Source organism: Cydia pomonella, chromosome 21, assembly GCF_033807575.1.
Source record: "Cydia pomonella isolate Wapato2018A chromosome 21, ilCydPomo1, whole genome shotgun sequence".
Taxonomy (NCBI): domain Eukaryota; kingdom Metazoa; phylum Arthropoda; class Insecta; order Lepidoptera; family Tortricidae; genus Cydia; species Cydia pomonella.
The window spans coordinates 216,853-244,040 of record NC_084723.1 but is presented as its reverse complement, the minus strand read 5'-3'; the positions used below and the strand labels follow the sequence as shown (position 1 = coordinate 244,040).

Below are 27,188 nucleotides of genomic sequence, written 5' to 3'. Positions count from 1 at the left end.
TCAAAAGATAATAATCACACGCACAGGATAGGTTAACTATTTGGTCTACGGCGGGTCATAGAGCACTACCTGACAGACAGGGTAGTGCTCTATAAAGATAAAAGCGGCCTAAAATCAAAGGCCATGGCCTGCGGGGTTCCACAGGGGTCGGTACTGGGACCCTTACTGTGGAACCTCGGCTATGACTGGGCCATAAGAGGTGCCCAACTTCCCCGCATGATCACCATTTGCTACGCTGATGACACAATGGTGGCTGTGCGGGGAAAGGATCGGGCCGAGACTCTACGAAGGGCAGCAGTGGCCACTGAGCTCACAATGGGCAGAATTGAGCTCTTAGGCCTTAAAGTGGCTCTCGCAAAAACTGATGCCATAGTGTTTGGCGGACGAGGATGGAAGGTGCCAGCTGGTACCAGTATACCAGTCGCAGGTGAGGCGATCCAGATCAGGTCCAGCATTAAATATCTTGGCCTTACTCTGGACCGCAAATGGAACTTCGAGGAGCATTTTAAAAAGTTGGCTCCTCGAGTAGTGGGCGCGGCTTCGGCCCTGAGCAGTCTCCTGCCCAACATAGGTGGACCGGGCTCCCTGTGCCGGCGCCTCTACACAAGTGTTGTACGGAGCATGGCGATGTACGGAGCGCCCATCTGGGCAGACCGGCTTTCCAGCCGCAATAGAGCCCTCCTTCGCCGGCCTCAAAGAGTCGTAGCCCTGCGTGTTACAAGGGCATACCACAATGTATCACACGCAGCGGCATGCCTGCTGGCGGGCACCCCTCCGTGGGAGCTTGAGGCGGTGATCCTTGCCGAGAGATATAGGATGAGAGCTGAAGCCAGGGCGCGCGGAGAGCGGTTAGACCCTGAAGAAGCAGAAAGAGCGGAAAGACGTGTGCTGGACCGTCTTAAGGAGAGATGGAAGGAGCTGTTGGAGGATTCCCCCTATGGAACACGCACGATAGGGGCAATGCTCCCATCAATAGACGAGTGGTTAGGAAGAAAGTTCGGTGTCCTTACTTTCAGGCTAACGCAGGTAATGACTGGACATGGCTGCTTCGGTCATTACCTGCATGGAATAGAGAGGGAGCCCACACCGGTGTCATGAGTGCGGGGACCCAGACGACACGGCCCAACACACCCTCGAGACGTGCAAAAGTTGGGAAATGGAGAGACGGCAGTTAATATGTAATGCCGAAATAAGTGGTGGAGACCTCTCGCTGCACAATGTGGTGTCTGCTATGTTGCTCGGCGAGAGACAATGGAAAGCGGTTGCCTCCTTTTGCGAGATAGTAATCAAGAAAAAGGAGGAAGCGGAGCGTGTGCGTGAAGACGACGTGAACGCACACCCGCTACGGCGTAGGCGAAGGGGAAGAAGGAGGTTGGAATATATTAACCGCCTGCTTCCCCAGTAGAGCTACGGGGAGGGGACCCGCAATATGGCTCTACCCGTCTGGGAAGGGGTTGTAGCGTTACCAACCCCTCCTCCTTAGGCACGAGGGTGCTAACGTTTAGCAACCGGGGGAGCACCGTGGAAGAATGCTAGCGACCCCACGATGCTCCCCGAACCGGCAGGAGGGTCTAACGCCGCAGAGGGTTTAGTGGGTAGTCTTCTCTCCCCTTTCTGATTAGAAAGGTGCGAGAGCTGTGAGTCCCACATACCCCCACTATAGGCCAACACCCCACGGCCTGGGGATGATGCGTAAAAGCATTCCGTTACGCACTATTTGGTACCCACATCAATAATGAACCGAAATTACCGACCTGTCTCATTGAATAAAATTCATATAGGTATGTAATATTATATGGAAGTGTCACAATTAGTTCAACAAGCCCCGTCCGATACATAAATTTGTATAGAAAATGACTTTTTTCCTGCCTATTGTATGTTTTTCGAACGAATTAAGCTCTTTTGATCCTAATATATAGGAATAAAAATATTTATAACTTGATAATAAACTGTATTGTTACCTTTTATATTGAAAAAACTTCAAAATATAGATATTATTATCTCTTAGGACAAAAGATGCCTGTGATTTTGATTAATATGTGGCACAATATTTTTCTTTTTTGGTAAATACTAATTTGAAAACCTCACCCTAAAAAAACAAAAATGAAAAAAAAAAAAAAAAAAGAAATTCCGTCGCCGGGATTCGAACCAAGAACCACTAGCTAGAACTGGATCACTACCTACCAAAAGCCGCCAGGCTAAACCGGTTGTCAATTTTAGTACTGAGATACAAAGAGAGCGCCACTAGTATAAACGAACTTTTGAAAGGGACATTTTTTTGTATGGAGTTAGCGTTCTTCTCCTAGTGAGTATTATATTCTTTGCTTTATATTCACCCCGTAAATTATTGCAGGTGACTAAGTAAACTGCCTGTATTATCGCAGTAAAAGTAATGTGAATGTTACAGTGACAGTAGACTGTGACAAACAGATGGTCAAGGTGACGTTGTTGTTATCACGTGAGCCACTGCAGGGTTTTTTAATTTTCGAAACACGCTTTTTGGGGTAGTTATAACCCCTTTTCATAAAGGGACATCTTCCAAGCGTGTTAACAAGATGTGAATACTGATTCTTCCAACAAATTGTACTCCTATTGCCGCCTGGCTGACGGGACATAATAACAACAAGAAATATTTGATTCTCCCATATACAAGAGCAATCGATTATCGATATTTGCGTTGCGGTAGACCCTCCGACAGAAACGAACTTTCTATTTAGCAGCTAGAATCTAGCTTAACTTTGACCCCGTTCGGCGCTCGCTTACTGGTTTCTCCTCTCGTATCACATGAAAAGCCTCGCGCGGTATTTCAAATGAAATTCAGCTAACTAAAAGGCTTCTTCGACTATCGAGTGCGCAGGACGGCCGCCGATATATTAAGCGAAGTGGAACTGGGCAGTCAGCTGAGGCGACATTTGAGCCGACACCTGACACCGCGTTCCGCTGTGGGAACCCTCTTACTCGGCTCGAGTCGGCTCTCTCAACATCAGAGTTAGGATACAAGCTTTGAAAGGTGTCGTGACATATTTACCTGTTCATCAATCATCAATCAATCTTAAAGCCCTTAAACTGCAGGAATAGATTCTATATTGCACTCATAAACGCATTTTTGTATACGCGCATTTCGTTTATATTGGCGAAGATAGCCGGGATATTCTAAAGGCGGGTGACAAGTCGCGAGCCGAAAACTACCGTCCCATCGCCATCCTGAGCTCATTTGCTAAGGTTTTCGAGAGTGTCCTGCACTCTAAATTTTACACTTTAGTTGATCCTTATTTAAATGATGCGCAGCATGGGTTCAGGAAAGGCCGCTCCGTCAACACAAACCTTCTCTCGCTCGTAAACCACGTCTCGGATAAACTGGACAAAGGATGCCAGGTTGATGTTGCATACCTTGATTTCAGGAAAGCATTTGACCAGGTTGACAACGATATCCTTTTAGAAAAACTGTCCGCAGTAGGCTTTGACCCATCACTCCTTCAATTGTTTGCCAGCTACCTGAAGGATCGTAAACAATTCGTTCGGCTCGGTTGCTTTGACTCCGATCTGTACCCAACAAGATCTGGTGTTAGTCAGGGATCCTTGCTAGGTCCCTTTCTCTTCACTATTATGGTGAATGATCTTTCGACCTGTCTGGTTTCCGGTAAACTTCTATTATATGCCGATGACATAAAAGTCATGGTAGATATCAAAACCCCGTCAGATTGCCAGGACATGCAGCATAACCTGGATGCGATATATCGATGGAGCGTTAAAAACCGCCTTTCCCTTAATGTGGCCAAGTGCCATGTCATGAGTTTCACCCGGGCTAGGCTGGGCATACTCTCGAACTACCTCATCGATTGCAAGTCTATATCCCGCACTCATTCTATGAAGGACCTGGGGGTGCTCTTTGATCCTGGTCTTACATTTCATGACCATATACGCTCTCTGGTTGCAGAAGGGTTTAAGCGCTTGGGGTTTGTTACACGTAACTGCAAGGACTTTAAGCATGTTGGTGTCTTCAAAGTTTTATACTCTGCTCTGGTACGATCCAAACTGGAAGCAAGCTCGTGCGTATGGAGCCCATACGAGACGACCTACATGCTTATGCTTGAGAAGGTTCAAAAATGTTTTCTGCGTACTCTCTTCAAGAAAATGTACGGGTACTATCCGTTCATGTATCCGACGGCTTACTTGCAGGGTGCGCTAGGATACAATGCACTAGCGACGCGCAGACTGTTCGACCAGCTGGTAACAGTGCTTCGTATCCTGCGCGGTCGTCTGGACTGTCCTGAGTTAGTTGGCGAGGCATGTCGACTATTTGTCCCAGACGGGCGTGCCCGGTTTCGTGCTGACCGCCTGCGCCTCTTCGCGGTCCCTCCCGCCCGCACGGTCTCGCGGCGCAACTCGCCCGTTTGTCGAGCGTTGCACACGCTCAATAAGCTCGCTGCTGTGCAACACTCCTGCGATTTGTTTGCGGACGGCTGGACGGTTATTGAGAAAGATTGTTTAAAAATATGCGAGTTACTGACCTGATTTAATTATTTAAATGTTTAATGTATTTTATGACATGACGTGTAGCTTATTTTTATTAGTATTTTTTAACATATATAATTATAATGACCTTAATTATAAGAAATGTAATGTCTTAGGCTAGCCCTGTATTGTTACATTTTGTGGTTACTTGAATAAATCAAATCAAATCAAATAGCCGATAGTTAAACGCACATGAAACCAAATAACGACCGTCGGCGCCGGCTCGACGTCGCCTTACAGCTACTGGATGTAGACAACAAAACGATATGTGTAACTATAGAATATTTGTTATTTAAAACTGAACGCGTGCCTAGAAAAACCTTCGTACGTTGAATTGAATATATAGTCTAGTAGTACGGAGTCGTTTTTCGCTCCACTCACACAGACCTTCTCGCTCGCTACTCACACACACGGCGCTCTCACGTGGCTCTAAAGCTCTATAGACTTTTTGGTTTGCTGTCCAAAACGATGAACAATTTTAAGTTTGTGGAGGCGGCTATTTGGTAGGTATCACTGGTGAATTTTACTGGAATTGGTCTTTTCCTCAAAATCATCTTTGACTACCGGTCATATATCCATCTAAACTGCCGTCCATGATTGATTATCGGTTCCATTGACTTATTATCTAAACAGAGCATAAACCATCACTCGTTACGCAACATATTAACGTCCAGATTAATGCCTTACAACTGGGTCAGTCGTTAATGCAAATCGAAAAACGTGCACACTCACCTTTGATAGTCCTTACGCCTTCGCAATAAGGTTTACGAATGATCAGTCAATTAAAACACGACTTAAAACAAGCTGAAGGCCTATCGCAAATCACTTCCTTCGTTTTTTTCTATTTGCCTCTCTATCGAATATGCAAGAGTGATAGAGAGGCAGAAAAAGTAATTTATTTTCTATGTTCCCGATCCTTGAGAATGCAACAAGGGCGCGTTGGCTTGGTTCGATTCATTGTTTTATGGCTAATAGTTGGTAACTTCCCACAGTTAAACAAATGGTTATTGGGTGAGCCCTCAATGGTACAATTGAATTAGTGTGGGCGGGTGAGGTTTGGAGTTAAAAGGGCTACGGATTGCCGTGTGAGTCGTCGCTATACTCGCTATCTAGATGATTCTAGATTATAAGTGTATAGAACTAGTTAAAAAAATACGTGCCCGTTATTTTAGACTACTCTATAACATATATAAATATTAATCAAATCGGAACCGGACAGTTGGGTACCTTTTCTTGTTAGCTAAATGCTAGTTGGCAATTTCACCAGCATAGTAACAACACCTCATTCTGGTCTACAGGTAACACAAAAAAAATATATATATGTATATATATACCGATGTTCCGAACTTCTAATCGCAGTACTGTCTTCTACAGAGCAATATTATGGGCTTTGGCTTAAAATTGATCTTATTTTACCTATGCAGTGTATGTAACTTATGTACACCTCCCTGATTATGTCATTCATAGCAAAGCCGTTTTAATTAGTACAACACGTGCTGACTGCCGCACGTCAGCGCGTGTTTACCATCAGCTGTAACACTGACCACAGGCAGATCTTATCCCTTTGTAATAAGGTCTCCACCGGTGAATTACTGTTAACAATGGCACTAACAAGAACATAGATCAAGCCTAGACCTTATGTCGTTGCAATAAGGTTTAGGAACAGTCACAATGGGACGAGCATATACCTCAGGTATTTATGGGAATGTAAATTTTTCCATTAACGGTGGCATCTCTTAACACTGCTACATATATTTGCAGGCAGGTGTGGCCAAGGTGCTTTAAAAATCTGAACATGCACTAAGGACTTATTTAATGGTGATTGTAATACAAGCAATGTATAGTTAGTTACTTTATTCAATTCGCAACCCTACAACACAATACAATACAATACGTAACGAATACAAAAACCTGTCCTTGTAAAATACGGTCTGAAGGTTTTTAAAACATTAACAGCATATTAGCCACCAAGTGGATGCCGGTAGAGGGACGTCGACGGGGAAGGCCCAAACTGAACTGGCGATGGCGGAAGACCTGGACGGCTTCCTGAACCACTGGCCGGATGAAACACCAAATCGGGAGGGAAATCAAGGGGCCTTTGCCCAGCAGTAGAGCACTCAAACAGGTAAGAAAAAAACCGCATGTTTATATGTATCTATGTATGTTCACATTGATAATAAGTATTACAATAACAATGAACAACGTAGTAGAGGACATAATATATGACACTTTATGTAAATGCAGAAATGATGTATTTCAATACAATCAGGTTTCACAGTGGATGAGTTTCCACTTAGCACAAGAGATAAAAAAAAAACATAACTACCTGACAGATACTCACAAAAGGTACAGTATAATATCTTTGCTACAAGGGGCCATCCACATATTACGTCACAGCAATTGGGGAGGGGGGGACGGGGTACAGTCAGCGTCAAATAATTTGTAGCAGTCAAAGTGGCCAAATAGTTCGGTACACCATACTAAATATATGGTGTACCGAACTATTTGGCTACTTTGGTTGCTAAAAAGTATTTGACGCTGACTGTACATATGCGGTATACCAAGACAGAAGTGCACTAGTTTTACTACTTAACATTAGGGGAGCTTCTTGTTTGCCATTGATGTGGTTGAGGTTTAAAAAGAATCGCAACATTGATCATATCTTTTTGCACAATCCAATGCACAGAAAGCTGTTATCTTATCACAGGCAGTAAATACCTACTTGGAGCAAGAACAAGAGGCCCATTAAGGTTCACAGGCCATTTATTTTCTGCATCTTTGTAAGTAAATTTAAAAAAATTGTGATAGGACATCTTAGAGCACATTAGAGAGCCATAAGGTATTTAACTCCAAACTTTACAGAACCTACTTTAGTATTATGATAATTTGGAAAGAACTATGAAAATTCTACTACCCGAACACTGAAATAAGTACATTCATTGCTCTGCATTTAAATCCTATTCAACTACACTCAGAAGCAAACAAAATGGGTCCACTTCCCGCATTCAAACAACACAGTAATATCCAACTAGACGAGTATGCATATATTGATTAAAATTGAAGCCCACAATGTCCCAATTAAATGAACTGGAATAATCCATTGCATGCAAATGTGACAAGTCAATCAACAACCAATTAGGTGAACACAAGTCATTGAGTGCCAAATGCACTGATAATGATTTCAATAGGTACTAAAAACTGTATGGGGGACCTTATCTCTTTGGAATAAGGTCTTTTATAATTATGTTGATAGATAAAATCTTTATTCAACCACAACATACATGCTTTTTGCCACAAACATTTGACATGTATAAAAGTAAAAGTTTAATGAGCCTTTTGCCTATGTATGATAAGCATACACTGCAATCAAGGATGAAAGATAATGATAGGTTATTTTCAAGTAGGCATATTACAAAGCGCTTAGGAGCGTGAAATAAAGCTACACTGGCTCTAACCCTACACCACTGACCTGAGAAGATTTAAATCCCCCCTCAATTGGAGGAGGGTATCCCTATATGGACCAGCAAAAAACTTGGCGGGACACATCTTTTCAAAACATTACATCTTATAATTAACATGCATTAAATAAGAAAAAAAATACAATTTAGATTACTATAGAAATCATGCAATTCCATACAGTTGCTACTTTTCTTTATTACAGGCACACAGCAGGCAGGCAGGTATTTTGCAAACACGTCAGTTAGGAATGTTCGCAAATAAATCAATAAATTTTCAAGTTGTAAGAATAACTATAAAGTTAGGATGTGTATCCTGGTATTTAATCATAATGACGCATAATTTATATTTGTCTAATGATGATTCCTACGAGAGTTCCTACAATCCTTTTTTGGTAAGGTTTAATTTTTTAAAATCAGGAAATATGTTTTTACCATATTTTTAATATTTTTATTTCCTAAAAGTTACATGCCAAGTAAATTACTAATGTGCTTAACTCCTAAATAATACATACATTTACGTGACAGCTATTCCATTTTACTGCTATAGGGAGCATCATTTTTTAGCAAGAGATAACAAATTAAAGTCATGCGACATTATGATTAAATGCCAGGTTACAAATACCTTATTCTGACAATTTTTTTGCAAATTTATTAATTTATTTGCAAAGGTAACTAACTGATTCAAGTGCATAAGGATTGTGACTGAATTTTATGTCATCTGTTTTCTATTCTTTATGAGTACATTTTTTTGTGGTATAAACAACACAACCAAGGTTTGAACCCTGGACACATCTGAAAGGGTAACGGCGGATCTGTGGATAGAACTATCTTTCTTCTGTAGCAAGCTGTATTTACTTTGGATCTTTATTCCATTGTGATAAGGCTAAATAGGGACACATATTTTCAACATATAACTTTCATTACAGTGCCAGCAGAATTTGAGTTTTATTTGTTTGGATAAGAGTTCATATTTGAGAAGTAGTTAAATCAAAGGTGTTGGATTTCATCTGTATCTGGTTGTGGTTTTAACATTTATTTAATTGGTTTTGAGACAATTAGGGTCTGGTCAATGAACTATAATGTTAGATTTATCAAACAATGCTCTAATTTAGTGTTGGAATCCTAGAAAATAGTATATATCCAGAGTTAAATTACGTATATTCAGCAGCAAAAGTAAATAGAAAACCTAAAATAAACTATTTTTTTCTTAATTCAGAGTGAAATTGAGTGTGACTCTATACGGTAGCTATGAAGAATAGAATGCTCTGAGATCTTTCTAAGCACAATATTCTACATAGGTAGCTTCTTCTGCTTCTAACTGAACATAATCAAAGTTGGAAAGGCACAGGTCAGGTCAAAATTATAGTACCTATTCCAACAAAAGAATGTATGTAGTCACAGAAATCAGAGTGGAAATGTAAAGTTTCTTATGGCATATTAAAGGAATGCATAAAATAATCTCAAGGCATGTAAAACGTGTTGCTATCGGGCGCGTAGTTATCGCCGTCCAAGGACGCGCCGTCGTCATGCTGCTGCTAATTTACACCACACACACCACAAGGAAGTCGGATTTACGTGTGTACTTAATGATTATGCAACACGATGGCACCAAGATTTATCAGCGAAGTACAGAACTTAGAGCTAACCTCGAGAAAACACGGTCCTTTGTTTTAGGGAGTTCCCCCAAAAAATAAGTTATCGCTAAATTCAAGGTCAAGGTTATACAAAGTAAACGTGTAAAAAGTGAGATCTTAAAGTTACAATTAAGTGACCTGACAAAAAACAGCAACAGAAGTTCCAATAAGTTTCGTAGTTAGGGGACGCATGAGAAAAATCGATACTTCCGCCAATAAACATTCGCATCGCCCCTCAAGGCTCCAAACACGCCTTAACAAAATAATTCCTCGTATTACGGACGCGTATTGCGTAACGTAAGCTTAATTTAAGTGTATTTACAAAGAAATAAAAAACATATCGAGCCGGCGCACTCACCCATTTTGTCACGAAGGCTCGCTCGCACACGCTCCGCTTGACAAAAACACCTTAATGAAAAAGTATCACCTTCGCATAATTATTAAACACACATCAGCACACACAAACATATAACTGAACTTATTTAAAACTCATAAACCTTTTGAAAATAAATAATTTTGTGAATCGCGAGTCCCGCAGGCGCTCCCACTGCCGTCCGCAGCTGTCAGTTTCGCGCGTGCGTTCAGAAACTCGTTACAAACGCGTTCCGATGTACGACTGCGTTCGCTCGTTCGGATCGCAGATCACTAATGAACAAATTACAAAACCACGTCAAGGATATTGAATAGTCACGCTCGAGGAATTATTATCAGCCGTCGTAGTAAATGTAGCGTGTCGTATGCAGCTCAAGTACGACCGGTGCGACTATATGCTTGTGACAAAATTGTCATTCACAAGTATTAGGTTTCATATTCATTTATCTATCCTGTCTTTTCTAAATCAAGAACCTACATGTATTTTACGAGTAAAGTAGGTAGAGAGGACCTCCTTTTACTGCTTTCATTTAATTATTATTACTTTTGGATCCCTCCTCGTATAGAAATCGCTGCAGAGTTATCTTGGTCGGACTCTAGGATTATCAATGTTCGGGGTTCTAGCTTTTTCTCAATGATTTTGTCTTAGGAGTTTAGGTGCGTTTGCACGGGACAGGAAATAAAACAACAAAATATCGAACAGCATCATAAAATAAGTGCTTTATTGATTAAAATTAGTAATATACATAATTTGATTTAAACGTGTATTGTTAGTTTGTAATTCTAGCTTGCCGAGGTCCTGAAGGACTATGTACATAACAACCACCGCTGCGAGATTTCTGCTCCCCGCGACCCCCTCGCAAGGCATAATTGACTTTATTGTCAAGATACTACGGAAGAGTTTTGAACAAGTGCATCATAATATCAGTGTGATTTCATAGTGAAAGATTACAATTTTGTTACAAGCGTTTATCTCCGACTGTACTGAAACATTATTGTCTACAATTGAGCGGATAAGGCGGTCTTTACACTGGATGCACGAGCCAGGTGCGAGCGAGACATCGATATAGATTTGCATACTGCTGTCTCGCCCACACCGGAGCGGCGTGCGGATCCGCATATGTGTGATAATGATAACCGCGTAAAGATACATGAAATTGATCTATCTTGTGCGTAACTCGCAGTGTTTGAGCCTGTAAGCGGAGGGGCCACGGGCACTTTTACCGAATATAAAACTTTGCATTTCCAACTAGAAGGACCCTTTTCCTATCCTAGTATCAGCAGGGCCAGGGCTTGTAATTCGTCTATATCCATCTCTATCACATAATAATAGGGCTAAAAAGATGGAGATAAACGAAATAAACTTGTCAATGACGTCAGACACTAAAACCTCAAGCAAGATGGCGCCACTGAGGTCTATATTCAATTGAACAGTTGTTCAGACATATTTTAGGAACAGAAAAGTATGCAGTACAGACTGGATATACATACCACGATAACGCTTTGATATGTATCAAAGAGTAAAGTAAGATATGTATGTCCTTTTGTTTTCATACAGCGGGGGCAAAGATTTACCATAGAGTACAAATGTTAAAGAGCCGTCATCACTTGTCAAAACAACATAATCCATAAGCGCCCTCTTTACTGAGGAGTTGGAATTTTAAACTTAATTTTTAAGGAATTTCGCTGTTCATTTGTAAAATAACCTTGCTGTCACTAGGATCGCACACGAAGCACAAATGTAAATTTGACGCTTCAGCCAATAATACCTGAGCGGAAAACACAACTTATCCAATCAGATATTACAGACAGTTTCCATACAATCAGCCTCTTTACAAAACTAGTGCGAGATGGAATTCCAAGCTATATTCACTAACAAATGTCTCATGTAATATATTTATAATTTATTTATAGCAACAGAAAGAGAGCATCGTATCTCCTGTTTCTCTCGCACTAGTCCACTACAATTCGTTACTAACTTTTTCGATCCTTTGGCTAACGAATATTAAGTAGCTAAGCGGATAAAGATCACTCAAAAGTTTAGGTAATAGACAAAATATCGACATCGGTTACCGCGATAGTAACTCATGAAATAAAACTATGTAATATATTAATTTTTCCTCAGTCTCCCGTTGACCACGATCGCTCTAAAAGGTTCGCAGCGTCGTGGTGCATTTCAAATAGGTACATAATACGCGATATAATCCGTTTACATCGTTTTATTTCATAAGCATTGAATAGTAATAATAATAACAATAAGGCTCAAAACATAGCGTCACAGACTATACTCATTTAGGGCCATTTAGGGTTCAAGCTAATTTGGTTGGCAATACTAACAGATAAAATGCCCAATGTAAAGTAAACCCTGGATCAACAATAAAAGCCCGCGACGTCATCTAGTTTTATTGTCAAACCTACGATTCATTATTTGTTTTTTGTTTATACAAAATTAAGGTTTTGTTCACTATTAATTATTTGCTTAAATAGCCTACACATAATTTCATTTCGCTAGTCATATTTTGTCAGCACTCGTGTAGATATTTTTGAGCGCTCCGTCCGCTTAGCTACTGATTCGTCAGTCATCTGGGACCATACCTTGCACGACCCAACTAAAATTCCTAAAGAGCTCCTAAACAATTGCATACTAACTAATGCCTGCTTAGACTTATGCCACAAAATTACGAGCGGCCAACGTGAACATGTATTCTAATACCCTAACAATAGAGGTGTTTTTTAATAGTAGATTACATTAGGGCAGTAAAGAAGGTATCAGATCACATGTAATTTTTAAATTAAATGATTTCAGGCTTTCTTTACTGGGCGAGGTGTATATACTATTTTTCTAGTCGACGGAGCCGGAAAGCGGCAATTTCGTTTAGTGTAGCGGGCCGAAAGTGACGCTTTCCGGCAGGAGTGCAGAACATGTTATTGTTACATGTATCGATTTAAGCAACTTTGTGGCATAAGACTCGAACTAGAGCATCTAAATTTGTCTTCATTACTTGAGATTTCTCCCGGGCACCGACATCAATTGATTTGTAAATATTCAGGCTTTTCAAACATCGTCATTGTCATCAATAACTTGCTGATAACATTTAGAAGCATCTACCTACTATGAAATCTACATTATGCATACGTCAGACGTTGATGTAATCAATTAATAACTAGACCTGGACAAGGATACAACATCGTAAACCAAAAATCCCTCTAGTTAGTTTTTTTTAATCGGGCGCTTGGCAGCTGTTTATTGATGGAGGCCAGACAGCGTTCTGAACTCAATTGAAAGACCAATGACCAGCTGCCAGACGTCCGCATCAAGTAATAAAGTAGTATAAGAGCTAACCAAGTAGAGAGAGTCAAGGACTTTAATTGCTGAGCCATTTAGGGTTCACTTTACATTGGACATTTCATACCGTTAGTATATACAACCAAATTAGCTTGAGCCTTGAACGGCTCAACAATTCAAAAGTCCGCGGCTGTTCCATTTTCCAGGGCTCCGTCTATAAGTGGTTCCTTTCTTCAACATTCGTTTAGATGTTATTGGCGACACTGAGACAATTGAAACTCCTAAATAACTCTAATGGTAAAGAATTAGATTAACTAGTCGCTCCACGGCGCGACGGCAGGTTACACTCGTCATTTTAGAAAACGGCAAAAGCATCCTATGCTACAGAGACCCGCGCTCATTTCTTTATTTACATAAGGTTTATACTCTCTGTACAACATCGTATTAACTTTCTATAATAAAATACATTCTGTTTCTCGTTTTACAGCTACCAATGCTCGAAGAGGCTTCAAAATATCGACAAATATTTCAATTTCTCTCATCACATTTGACAGATCTTTCGTATACCTAATTACAAGGAATTAAGGCTTATGTCCAGATAAGTGGCGTGTGGGCGAATATTTTACACCTTCACACATTTTAAGTAACCAGTTAGTAACAATGTGAAATACGTATTTTGATCAGTAGAAGGAATATTCGAGTGTTTAAAACTCGACTGTTAAAAGATCATTTTCAAGAGAATGTAACGACGATTAATTTACACTTTGACGTTGGGCGGTTTCAGACTAGCGTATTTTTCTACGCATACGCATATTCGGTCGTTACCGCGTTAAGAGCAATTTCTAGCTGTGCAACTTTTCAAATCTGGAATCTCGAATTTTTGAAGCTATGTTTTTGTCGCACTGCGGTTGGCGGGAATGCGTGCGTGCGATAAGGACAACTGCAGCTCGGACTGAAATTCCCACACAAAAAACTCAAAAATCGAGTTTCCACTCTCGACTGTTTCCTCGTCCAAAACGCAACCAATCATTATGAAATTCTGGAAACTATAAGTGGAAGGAATAATCTATACCGTTATGTTTTGATATTATGGATATTTCTTGTCATGTTTGTATACTGCGCCTTTTTTGCAGCCAATTCAATTGAGCCGTTTTTGCGGCGCGCTTTTCGAGGCGCTGTAAGTTTCTTCAAAATACAATAATCCAAAAAAGCAAAACATAGCGGCACAGATATTGATGATATTGATCTAATTTGAAAAAATCATTGCTTTAGGTTTGAAATCCAGGGAAGAAACAGTCGAGAGCGTTTCTATGGAAAAATCGCAACTAGGTATTCCTCTTAAGAGCTTAGACGCGCGTTACTTTTCCCTACATGTGATCTGTACGCGTACACTCGTATAAAACGCTTGCCTGGAACCGCTCATAAGGTCATGTGGGGTAAGAGAAACAGTATTGAGAAATAGTTTCTCTCACCCCATCTAACTTTACACCAAAGTTACGTCAAAAAGTCATGACTCATGACTACAGTTGACTTAAGTCATCCACATTCCTTTTCTTGGCAAAGCATCTTACAAGATACAATTTTTTTTGTATTTTTTGCAGATATTTTTTTTGCTTTATTGAGCGCAAGCGATGCTTTAACTCCCTTTTTTGAATTTGCCAAGATAAGCGTTTAAAAAAGTAATGACTATGATAATAAAGGGTAAATTTCTTTAGCACGGCGGTTTAAACGTTCGAATATTCCTCCCAATTCATCTGGTTCCTTTATATCATCGTCAACACAGTTGCAACCGACCATTCCTGAACCTTATTGCAACGAGATAAGATCCACAGGTTATAGTTGAGTCAAGCACTCGCTGGCGAATCCGTGTTGTGCTCTCTGTCACACCCACCTGCGGCGGGCAGCGTGCTGTCTCTTTCTTAATTGCTTCGCGTGCAGCGAGTGTTTTGACTCAACTATAGTGTTGCTGTTAGTTAGTTAAAGACGCGGACTATCTATCACAACAGTCACAAGCTTTCTATATGAGAAGGCAAAACTTTACATACAACCGTACGTATATGTGCCATCGGCCCTAGTTCCAAAACCTATGATTTATTAACAATTTGCTCGTTATTTTGAAGGCGATAGAGTTCAAAATGGATCGGCTGCGAGAGCTAAAGCCTAAGGGTAATTTTAGCGAAACGATTAGATTTAGATTTTTTTTTTCATCACATACGGCGCCTTTAAAAACAACCCGCGTCACCATATTATATAGGTATTTGTTGTAAAATGGTTTTACCCAAGTTTATAACTAGAAATGCCTTATTGCCAACTGACAAAATAACCTTGTCGTGAACGTACGACACCGTTGGTGATTGAATATTAGCTGCGTGTCAGTGAAACTAGTGCTTTATTAACATTAATTTAAGGTTTTATTTCGCTTTGTCGCGACCGGCTTGCGTCTTATGCCCCCATTTTCAGCTACCTTAGACAAACGTACACTTACGAAGAAATAAAATTGGTCATATTTGTATAAGAAACTTCATTAAAATACCTGTTAAAGTACTATTATGGGTTTATGAAATCATTACAAAAATCAAATATTTTAAAATTTGTACAACAAAAAAGCGGCCAAGTGCGAGTCGGACTCGCGCATGAAGGGTTCCGTACCATTTAAGACGTATTAAAAAAAAATCTACTTGCTCGATCTTGTTCAACATTTTACCACTTTGGACACACATTTTACCACTTTGGAACTGTCTCTCGCGCAAACTATTCAGTTTAGAAAAAAATGATGTTAGGAACCTAAATATCATTTTTGAAGACCTATCCATAGATACCCCACACGTATGGGTTTGATGAAAAAATTTTTTTTTTAATTTATTGACGTATTAAAAAAAAACTATTCACTAGATCTCGTTCAAACCAATTTTCGGTGGAAGTTTGCATGGTAATGTATATCATATATTTTTTTTAGATTTTTCATTCTGTTATTTTAGAAGTTACAGGGGGGGGGACACACATTTTTTCACTTTGGAAGTGTCTCTCGCGCAAACTATTCAGTTTAGAAAAAAATGATATTACAAACCTAAATATCATTTTTGAAGACCTATCCATAGATACCCCACACGTATGGGTTTGATGAAAAAAAAATTTTTTTTTAATTTTTATGACGTATTAAAAAAAAAACTACTTACTAGATCTCGTTCGAACCAATTTTCGGTGGAAGTTTGCGTGGCAATGTATATCATATATTTTTTTTAGATTTTTCATTCTGTTATTTTAGAAGTTACAGGGGGGGGGACACACATTTTTTTCACTTTGGAAGTGTCTCTCGCGCAAACTATTCAGTTTAGAAAAAAATGATATTAGAAACCTAAATATCATTTTTGAAGACCTATCCATAGATACCCCACACGTATGGGTTTGATGAAAAAAATTTTTTTTTTTAATTTTTATGACGTATTAAAAAAAAACTACTTACTAGATCTCGTTCGAACCAATTTTCGGTGGAAGTTTGCATGGCAATGTATATCATATATTTTTTTTAGATTTTTCATTCTGTTATTTTAGAAGTTACGGGGGGGGGGGGACACTTTTTACCACTTTGGAAGTGTCTCTCGCGCAAACTTTTCAGTTTAGAAAAAAATGATATTAGAAACCTCAATATCATTTTTAAAGACCTATCCATAGATACCCCACACGTATGAGTTTGATGAAAAAAGATTTTTTGAGTTTCAGTTCTAAGTATGGGGAACCCCCAAAATTTATTGTTTTTTTTTCTATTTTTGTGTGAACATCATAATGCGGTTCATAGAATACATCTACTTACCAAGTTTGAACAGTATAGCTTTTATAGTTTCGGAAAAAAGTGGCTGTGACAGAATCGGACAGACAGACGGACATGACGAATCTATAAGGGTTCCGTTTTTTGCCATTTGGCTACGGAACCCTAAAAATGAATCAACTAAGATTATAGAGTGAGGCATAAATCATAATTATACAAATATTTATATTGTTAACCCGTAAGCCTATCAAGCGAACTTATTATAACCAAAACCAGGCTCCAGTAAATCAAAGTTACTAATATTATTGCAGTTGAAGCAGTGCCACTAATAATATAAATTCGCCCAAACATGTCCACTCGCACGCCTTGGTGTATTTAAGCGCTTGGTGTATTAATATTCGAGTATTTCAACAGTCGCCATCAGATATATCGGAGCGGCCAAGGAGCTTACAGATATCTGAACACGCCTCTTTTGTCAAGGCGTTAGTGCGTGTTCAGATATATTTGACCACCTTGGCCGCTCCAATATATCTGATGGTGACTGAACTTCTTTACGTTGTAACTGACAATTCGCGTCTGAAGTAAAATATTCTATTTTCATTTGCGGTTCAAACGCTTGAAATCTGCTAACTTTCTTGAAAATGTTCCTATCATCTTAAGTATATGTTGTCGATCAGCCTTTGGAGTATGTATATTGTACAGTCGGCATCATAATTAGATGTAATTTTGCACAGAGGGCCTACCGCGAACACCGAACTTCGCAAATTGCGGGCATCTTTCTGTTTTACTCCAATTGACGCGTAAATAGAGTGACAGAGAAAAATACTCCCAATTGGCGAAGGTCGGTGTTCGCGGTAGGCCATCTGTCCGCAGCGGAACTACCCAGCTAAGCAGATGAAGTGTTCAAAGTGATCTACACACGCTTTTATGGACTAAACAATACGTTATATTAAGAATTGAATACTTCACTCGCTTTGCTATACATCGCGTCCAATAATGGTCCCTATGACGGTTCATTTTTAGGGTTCCGTAGCCAAATGGCAAAAAACGGAACCCTTATAGATTCGTCATGTCCGATTATGTCACAGCCACTTTTCTCCGAAACTATAAGAGCTATACTGTTCAAACTTGGTAAGTAGATGTATTCTATGAACCGCATTAAGATTTTTACACAAAAATAGAAAAAAAAAAACAATAAATTTTGGGGGTTCCCCATAGTTAGAACTGAAACTCAAAAAATATTTTTTCATCAAACCCATACGTGTGGGATATCTATGGATAGGTCTTCAAAAATGATACTGAGGTTTCTAATCATTGATGTAAGTAAAAGGGGTAGATATGTGACGTTAATAGTTTACAAAACTAAAATCTGGTCCAGCACCCACTCATTTGCAAATACTACACACCATTATAATGTACATGTGCACAACGAGCAACAGGGATAACCAAATATAGTTAACAGTGCTGCGCAAGCGAGACCCCTATATTTTGCGTATTCCTCGAGGTGCAACAGAGAAAAACTAATAACATTATACAAATGTGTAGGCGAGACGTACATACTTCTTACATTGTCGTCTTAAAGTGATATTAAGTCATTTCGATTTTTAAAAAATATCAATGATTTGATATTACCTAATCTTAGACCGTCTCTCTCAAGCAAATATCTGAGCGAGCGAGTTACACTGAGATTAATATCAAATTATTGACTATCATATTTTTAAAGCATGAAATTGACCCTCGTTTTTTACTTCTGAAACCCTGGTCGACTATTCACTATGTTCAACTAACGTGTCGCCTCGAGAAAACCAGTATAACGATATGATCTCAGTTGATAGGGATCTCGAGGTTTCAGGGTTTCACTTCTGATGGTTTTTCGGAAAAGACAGGTACGCTTGACAAGAGCCAATATTGTAATCACTGGTAATTCGTAGTTACTCCTGGTATTTATATATTCCAATCGTTCACCGAGCGCACGACTCAAGAGAACCAATATAAAAGTGTGAACCTTGTTTATTCATAGCTACGATACGTATACGGATTCACTTATATTGGACAAGTTGTAAGTCATGGGAATAAGCGCCTTCAACGGCGGTCTTTATTAGGTAGCGTCAGGAAACAAATATTTATAAAATATATACCTACGTAATTAAAATAAATAGGAACTTTATTTATTTTATGGAAAACAATTTTTTTTTTCGCTAACACAAATAAAATATTTAAAACTGTATGTATTTTATATGTAAAACCGATAGTTTATCTATACAATTAAAAAAAATATGCGGAGAGGGCGGTATAAAAAGGAAAATTATAATGTATGGAGAAAAAAAAATTGTATCAAAAACGAAACCTAGCATCATTTTTAATTTTCACAATTCAATCGCTAGGCATTTCCACAGCTGCAGCTCGTTTTAAAATAGAAATAAGTGAAAGTTTTTTCTCTAAACATTATAGTTTTAATTTTTTTAACGTTAATACTGATTTTGAAGTTATATTTTTTTTAATCATTCCCTATCGAAGGCGAAATTAGCAATGTCCCACTTTTCTCGATTTGAGACGGCAGCGTGCCCTTACATTAGAATGTTCAATTTAAAGTGTTCGTTCTGATTTTCATCGTTTTCATTTTCATCACCTTAGTTGCTCTACAAAGAGGACAAATTAAAACAAATACTCAAACGGTAAATACGTAGTTAGGGAGTTTCGTTCTGTTTATAATCAGCAGTTCCACTACACTAATTGCCAGTTTTTGGATGAAAATGCTTAATTTGTAAACAAAAACCACAAAAATCACTATATGTGTACCTATAAGACTTTAAGTGTTCCCTCAATTCTTCATGGATTCCATCATTAGAACTTTGAACCCGGGACGGGACCATCGGCTTTATAGGTAGGGTCACTGCCCACTAGGCCAAACCAGTCATCATACATTTTACTTGACAAATAGAGATGATTATTATTTATTTCTTTTGTTTATGATAAAAGGTTGAATTTGATTGATCTAATATCTGTTCTAAATATTTTTACACAGTTTTCAACATACATAAATACATCTTAAAACTACACTATAACTCGCATATAAAATTGTAAATCGAGCTCTCGTTAAAAATGTTGTCCATAGTTTTCCTATTGTTGTACAAGTACTATTTAGTAATTTTTGATGGACTATTCCCGATATTTGGATTTCAAGTTAATGCAAGATATTGTTTTAACAATACTATCAGAAAAACTGAATTTTTGGTTAACAACCGGTTATTCGTATATTAAAATAAAAACCGGTTACATTCTATAGTTTCAAGGAATAGGAGCACATGATTTAAAAAGTTGCATTATTTATAAAAAAAATTGCTGACTCTACAATGCATGAAGTGGGCAGGCCTACTTGACACTCGGATAAACGTGTTACTCACATGGGTAATGCATTATTTAACTGTCGCGCTCACTCAATAACAAGGAAATTTTTAATTTTATTTAGAAAAAAATATGTTTTCAAATGTTATAACAGTACTTACGAATGAAAAGTGATACCGTGAGCTTTGTTTTTGTGCTTGGAGCTATTGAAGCACTGGAAAAAGGCGCAACACGGCATTCTTTGGCAATATTTTATCGAATTTGATGACAATGTTGACACTTCAGCGTCACCCGTACGACTAATTCAATATAGGTCCCGGAACCTATATTTTGTGGCTCACGATCGAGCGCCTGGTACCTCATCTACCCCTATTACGTACATCAATGTTTCTAATATCATTTTTTTTCTAAACTGAATAGTTTGCGCGAGAGACACTTCCAAAGTGGTAAAATGTGTCCCCCCCCCCCCTGTAACTTCTAAAATAACAGAATGAAAAATCAAAAAAAATATATGATATACATTACCATGCAAACTTCCACCGAAAATTGGTTTGAACGAGATCTAGTAAGTAGTTTTTTTAATACGTCATAAATGGTACGGAACCCTTCATGGGCGAGTCCGACTCGCACTTGGCCGCTTTTTATACCGAGTAGCTGTCACGGAAAATGTTTGCCGACAATTTTGTGAGTATAGCACATTCATTTATTTAGAAATGTAACAAAAAGTAATAAAAATACAGAAAAACGTATCTTCAATTATTATTAACTTGACCAACCAAGACTTGACGGAACTGTCACAGGCAGTGAGGGGTTTTGGTTGCCACTCGGGGAAAATGACCTACATTTTATTTTATTTTATTTACTGTCGTAATATACACTTAAATAGCATTATTTTCAAAGGTATCGCGGGTTTAAAGGTGTATCCATGTTACGTGATATATCGCGGCGTGGCATCCGAACCCCGATCACTGGTCACAGGACATTCGACGCGCGGGGTATCGCCAAGTGGGTGAACTATTCAAAATTATCTCAATATAATGTTTTTCTACTCGTCGACTGTAATGGTTGAATTAAGATTTCGTAAACCAAACTGTAATATATTATTGAAAGTATTATTGTCATTGACAATAATACTTTCAATATGACTTACTATGAAATACTATGAATTACTATGTATTGACATAGTTAACGATACCCGACATAACTCTGCGTTCATAGTTTCTGACCTGAATACTACTTATATAGTGTAATATTTGGCTATTTCGAGACCTTCATATTTGTGTTATTTAGCATTACATATGTGGAAGCTTGTAATTTGCATCTAGTAGATAAGTCTATTAACCTATGTATTTTAGGCAGTAAGCATCCCGAATAAAATAAAATAAATAATTGCGTACTTTTCATGTATGGGCTCCCAACTTAACTATAAGGTTCATTTCGATACGCTGTAGTCAACTAAAAAAAATACTAATCTCGTGCGCTGCGCAGAGATTAGATAAGAGAGACTACATAAACGGGCGCGGAGTCGCGCGTTTATGTCTTTTGTACTACATTTTTGTCTACTGAGATACTTACCAATTTTCATTAATTATTTAGGTTTTATAGTAAAATAAGTATTATTTTAGATGACTCGTAGACAAAATATTGTACACAATAGTGATATAATCAAGGTTTTCAATCTCGTACCTCACTTAGGCAACTCAGCAAGCTTAGATATCACGATTGTATAAAATACTATATTGTTAAGTAAATAACACGCATTTGAACGCTTCATCTGTTACAGACTGAACGACCGACAAATAACCATCTATTTACCGCCGGTACTGTCGCAGCGTATTTACCAACAAACTCAAACATACATGATATGAAGCCATCCCGCTAACTCTTTATTTTATAAACAAACGAGTTAAAACAATTTTAAAGCTACGCTATATAGTATAATGATAATTTTGACTGAAAAGTTTTCAACTTGACCACAATATAGTTCAAAGATTATTGATATGTTTCTTTCGAAAATATGCAATATTAGAGTGATTCCAAATTAGGTTTTACAAACAACTTTTATTTTAACACAAATAGCACTTTCAATTCTGAATATCAAATTTCATAGGTTTTTATACGAAAAATTGTGTTTTGAGTGTGGCACGCACAAATAAAAATTATGTGAGAATACGACTATCCGACATAAAACAGAGAGCGTAAGAAATATGAAAACATTTTTACTAGAAAACCTCGTTTTTAGTGCAAAAAATAATATAGAAATCGCTCAATATATTTTACCTATTTTCGAAATAATACTCATATCAACGGCCCCGTTATATTAAAGTTGTACTAACATTGATCACTAACACTGCCGTAAATTGAATTTAGTTACATTAGACATAAGGTTTTATTTGTATTGCCTTCTACGGGGCGGGCGTGTTAGCATGGAAAATGACTGTTAGTGTGGTAAAAAAGTGAGCCTTATCGCGTGGACTTAAAGCCTCCATTTAAACAAACGTGAGCCCGCTTTATGCTACTATCACTTTTGTGTACAGTCAAGTCCAAAACTTTGGTGAATGTTTGTGGATCATCTGTACCAATGAATACACACTACCTGAGCTTTCGTAGAGCATTTACATTTTTTTATAAACAAATACAATTTTAAGGTGCTTTTTAAATCCCATCACAGAAGATAAATGACATAATTGTTCAAACAATATTACTATTATAATAGTCCGGAGTGACTATAATCCACATATATATAAATATTTTTAACATAATGTGTATACATTCATTCATACATGCCTGGGTTCTGATTTTGCTCAGTTCACATTTCTTTAGACATTTTTTATTAAGTGTCTTTTTGAAACAACGTAGGTGCGGACCGTATTAGTACTCCGGAGTGTTTGTCAAACGAAAACCAAAGTAACGCAGCGACCAATTCAAGAACTGATCACGATATAATTAGCCGGTTCTGAGGTCAGTCGCCATCAGATATGCGGCGGCGGCGGTGCTCACACAATCTGAACACGCATATATCGCCCGCCTTGACGGTAGAGGCATGTTCAGATATTTGTTAGCGCCTCGGCCGCTCCGATATATCTGGTGGCGAGCTTGTGTCCAATAGTCCAGTGTAGTGTGTGTGTGTGTGTGTGTGTGTTACTCGTCGTCGGTGTCGGGGTCGGAGGAGAGCGCGAGCTGCGCGTGCAGCCGCGGCGGGAAGGGCCCGCGCGCCTGTTGCCTGCGGACAAACAATACTAGTATTTAACCGAGGGGTGAAAGCACGACTCGCACCCGAGGTAGTTTGGCGCTCGAACGAAGCGAGAGCGCTAATAGCCCGAGGCTGAAATGATCAAATGACTCTACTTTTAATTTCGAATACGAGAAAAGTAAACTATTAATAAATAAACATGACTATAGTCTGTCACCTTAGGATTTATTATATTTAACAAAAATTATTACATTCTTAATTACTCAAAAAAAAAACATTAAAATGGACTATAAACTAAATAGAAGTAAAACTAAACAAACAGAAAGACACAAATACAAAAACTAATGAAACAAACCGTCCCGAGCCCTCCCAGACGCAAAGGTGCCTATCACGCTCACCATGTTACCACGCTGAATCGTGATAGACAGCCTCTGCATCAGGAATGACCCGGAACGAGGGTCATGACCCCTCTCCCTCAACCGCCGCCCCAATTCGCCCAAGAAAATTTTGGCCTCGGCACACCAACACCCGGACGTCTCCACCGCCAACGGGACAAACATATACCTCGACAGCAGCGCCGAGTACTTATCGCGCTTTCGGAGTGCCGCAAATTCAGCCGCCGCTCCTGCCGTCCGGACAGTCCGGCCAATGTGCGAGGCGGCAAAAGTGCTAAGTCCCAGAGAAGACACTTACCCTTTCCCATGGCACAAGAGTCAACCCGTCAGGTCTTTTGCCATCGGACCGGCTTAGTCCTGGAGGCTCCATCAAGCACGGTACATTTGCTGACAAAAGTGCCCTCCTTACCTACCTCCTCCTCGTTACCTATTTTACAACATTTATGCCTTCCGGATCGTATACATACGCGAGGCGCCGGTAGTGGTTGAGCCACTCCTCGAGCAGCTGGGCCACGAGCAGCGGCCGCGGGTGCAGGTGCTGGCGCGCGCACAGCTGCCCGCCGCCGGTGACGCAGGCCGACAGCCAGCGCCGGACCATGCCTTCCGGATCGTATACATACGCGAGGCGCCGGTAGTGGTTGAGCCACTCCTCGAGCAGCTGGGCCACGAGCAGCGGCCGCGGGTGCAGGTGCTGGCGCGCGCACAGCTGCCCGCCGCCGGTGACGCAGGCCGACAGCCAGCGCCGGACCATGCCTTCCGGATCGTATACATACGCGAGGCGCCGGTAGTGGTTGAGCCACTCCTCGAGCAGCTGGGCCACGAGCAGCGGCCGCGGGTGCAGGTGCTGGCGCGCGCACAGCTGCCCGCCGCCGGTGACGCAGGCCGACAGCCAGCGCCGGACCATGCCTTCCGGATCGTATACATACGCGAGGCGCCGGTAGTGGTTGAGCCACTCCTCGAGCAGCTGGGCCACGAGCAGCGGCCGCGGGTGCAGGTGCTGGCGCGCGCACAGCTGCCCGCCGCCGGTGACGCAGGCCGACAGCCAGCGCCGGACCATGCCTTCCGGATCGTATACATACGCGAGGCGCCGGTAGTGGTTGAGCCACTCCTCGAGCAGCTGGGCCACGAGCAGCGGCCGCGGGTGCAGGTGCTGGCGCGCGCACAGCTGCCCGCCGCCGGTGACGCAGGCCGACAGCCAGCGCCGGACCATGCCTTCCGGATCGTATACATACGCGAGGCGCCGGTAGTGGTTGAGCCACTCCTCGAGCAGCTGGGCCACGAGCAGCGGCCGCGGGTGCAGGTGCTGGCGCGCGCACAGCTGCCCGCCGCCGGTGACGCAGGCCGACAGCCAGCGCCGGACCATGCCTTCCGGATCGTATACATACGCGAGGCGCCGGTAGTGGTTGAGCCACTCCTCGAGCAGCTGGGCCACGAGCAGCGGCCGCGGGTGCAGGTGCTGGCGCGCGCACAGCTGCCCGCCGCCGGTGACGCAGGCCGACAGCCAGCGCCGGACCATGCCTTCCGGATCGTATACATACGCGAGGCGCCGGTAGTGGTTGAGCCACTCCTCGAGCAGCTGGGCCACGAGCAGCGGCCGCGGGTGCAGGTGCTGGCGCGCGCACAGCTGCCCGCCGCCGGTGACGCAGGCCGACAGCCAGCGCCGGACCATGCCTTCCGGATCGTATACATACGCGAGGCGCCGGTAGTGGTTGAGCCACTCCTCGAGCAGCTGGGCCACGAGCAGCGGCCGCGGGTGCAGGTGCTGGCGCGCGCACAGCTGCCCGCCGCCGGTGACGCAGGCCGACAGCCAGCGCCGGACCATGCCTTCCGGATCGTATACATACGCGAGGCGCCGGTAGTGGTTGAGCCACTCCTCGAGCAGCTGGGCCACGAGCAGCGGCCGCGGGTGCAGGTGCTGGCGCGCGCACAGCTGCCCGCCGCCGGTGACGCAGGCCGACAGCCAGCGCCGGACCATGCCTTCCGGATCGTATACATACGCGAGGCGCCGGTAGTGGTTGAGCCACTCCTCGAGCAGCTGGGCCACGAGCAGCGGCCGCGGGTGCAGGTGCTGGCGCGCGCACAGCTGCCCGCCGCCGGTGACGCAGGCCGACAGCCAGCGCCGGACCATGCCTTCCGGATCGTATACATACGCGAGGCGCCGGTAGTGGTTGAGCCACTCCTCGAGCAGCTGGGCCACGAGCAGCGGCCGCGGGTGCAGGTGCTGGCGCGCGCACAGCTGCCCGCCGCCGGTGACGCAGGCCGACAGCCAGCGCCGGACCATGCCTTCCGGATCGTATACATACGCGAGGCGCCGGTAGTGGTTGAGCCACTCCTCGAGCAGCTGGGCCACGAGCAGCGGCCGCGGGTGCAGGTGCTGGCGCGCGCACAGCTGCCCGCCGCCGGTGACGCAGGCCGACAGCCAGCGCCGGACCATGCCTTCCGGATCGTATACATACGCGAGGCGCCGGTAGTGGTTGAGCCACTCCTCGAGCAGCTGGGCCACGAGCAGCGGCCGCGGGTGCAGGTGCTGGCGCGCGCACAGCTGCCCGCCGCCGGTGACGCAGGCCGACAGCCAGCGCCGGACCATGCCTTCCGGATCGTATACATACGCGAGGCGCCGGTAGTGGTTGAGCCACTCCTCGAGCAGCTGGGCCACGAGCAGCGGCCGCGGGTGCAGGTGCTGGCGCGCGCACAGCTGCCCGCCGCCGGTGACGCAGGCCGACAGCCAGCGCCGGACCATGCCTTCCGGATCGTATACATACGCGAGGCGCCGGTAGTGGTTGAGCCACTCCTCGAGCAGCTGGGCCACGAGCAGCGGCCGCGGGTGCAGGTGCTGGCGCGCGCACAGCTGCCCGCCGCCGGTGACGCAGGCCGACAGCCAGCGCCGGACCATGCCTTCCGGATCGTATACATACGCGAGGCGCCGGTAGTGGTTGAGCCACTCCTCGAGCAGCTGGGCCACGAGCAGCGGCCGCGGGTGCAGGTGCTGGCGCGCGCACAGCTGCCCGCCGCCGGTGACGCAGGCCGACAGCCAGCGCCGGACCATGCCTTCCGGATCGTATACATACGCGAGGCGCCGGTAGTGGTTGAGCCACTCCTCGAGCAGCTGGGCCACGAGCAGCGGCCGCGGGTGCAGGTGCTGGCGCGCGCACAGCTGCCCGCCGCCGGTGACGCAGGCCGACAGCCAGCGCCGGACCATGCCTTCCGGATCGTATACATACGCG

General features: G+C 42.3%; 2 protein-coding genes across 2 annotated transcripts in view; one reads left to right on the top strand and one right to left on the bottom strand.

Annotated features, from left to right (window-relative positions):
• Positions 1 to 1,156: 1,156 nt before the first annotated feature.
• Positions 1,157 to 6,627, top strand: LOC133529877 (uncharacterized). Its single transcript, XM_061867678.1, has 3 exons — positions 1,157 to 1,349; positions 3,140 to 4,470; positions 6,472 to 6,627. Exons 1-3 carry the CDS (start codon positions 1,157 to 1,159, stop codon positions 6,625 to 6,627), a joined length of 1,680 nt encoding a protein of 559 aa, XP_061723662.1.
• Positions 6,628 to 22,239: 15,612 nt separating this feature from the next.
• The window catches only part of LOC133529535 (ubiquitin thioesterase trabid), a 35,521-nt gene continuing 30,572 nt past the window's right edge, over positions 22,240 to 27,188 (bottom strand). Inside the window, exon 17 of the mRNA XM_061867272.1 lies at positions 22,240 to 23,599. Coding sequence (XP_061723256.1) covers positions 23,518 to 23,599 — 82 coding nt within the window. The 3' untranslated portion in view covers positions 22,240 to 23,517. The remainder of the gene's footprint in view (positions 23,600 to 27,188) is intronic.

Coding starts and splice junctions, on each gene's coding strand:
- LOC133529877 (XM_061867678.1), top strand. CDS start 1,157: ATGGAGAGACGGCAGTTAATATGTAATGCCGAAATAAGTGGTGGAGAC. Junction 1,350..3,139: donor GAACGCACACCCGCTACGGC/GTAGGCGAAGGG, acceptor ATATTGGCGAAG/ATAGCCGGGATATTCTAAAG. Junction 4,471..6,471: donor TGTTTGCGGACGGCTGGACG/GTTATTGAGAAA, acceptor AAACATTAACAG/CATATTAGCCACCAAGTGGA.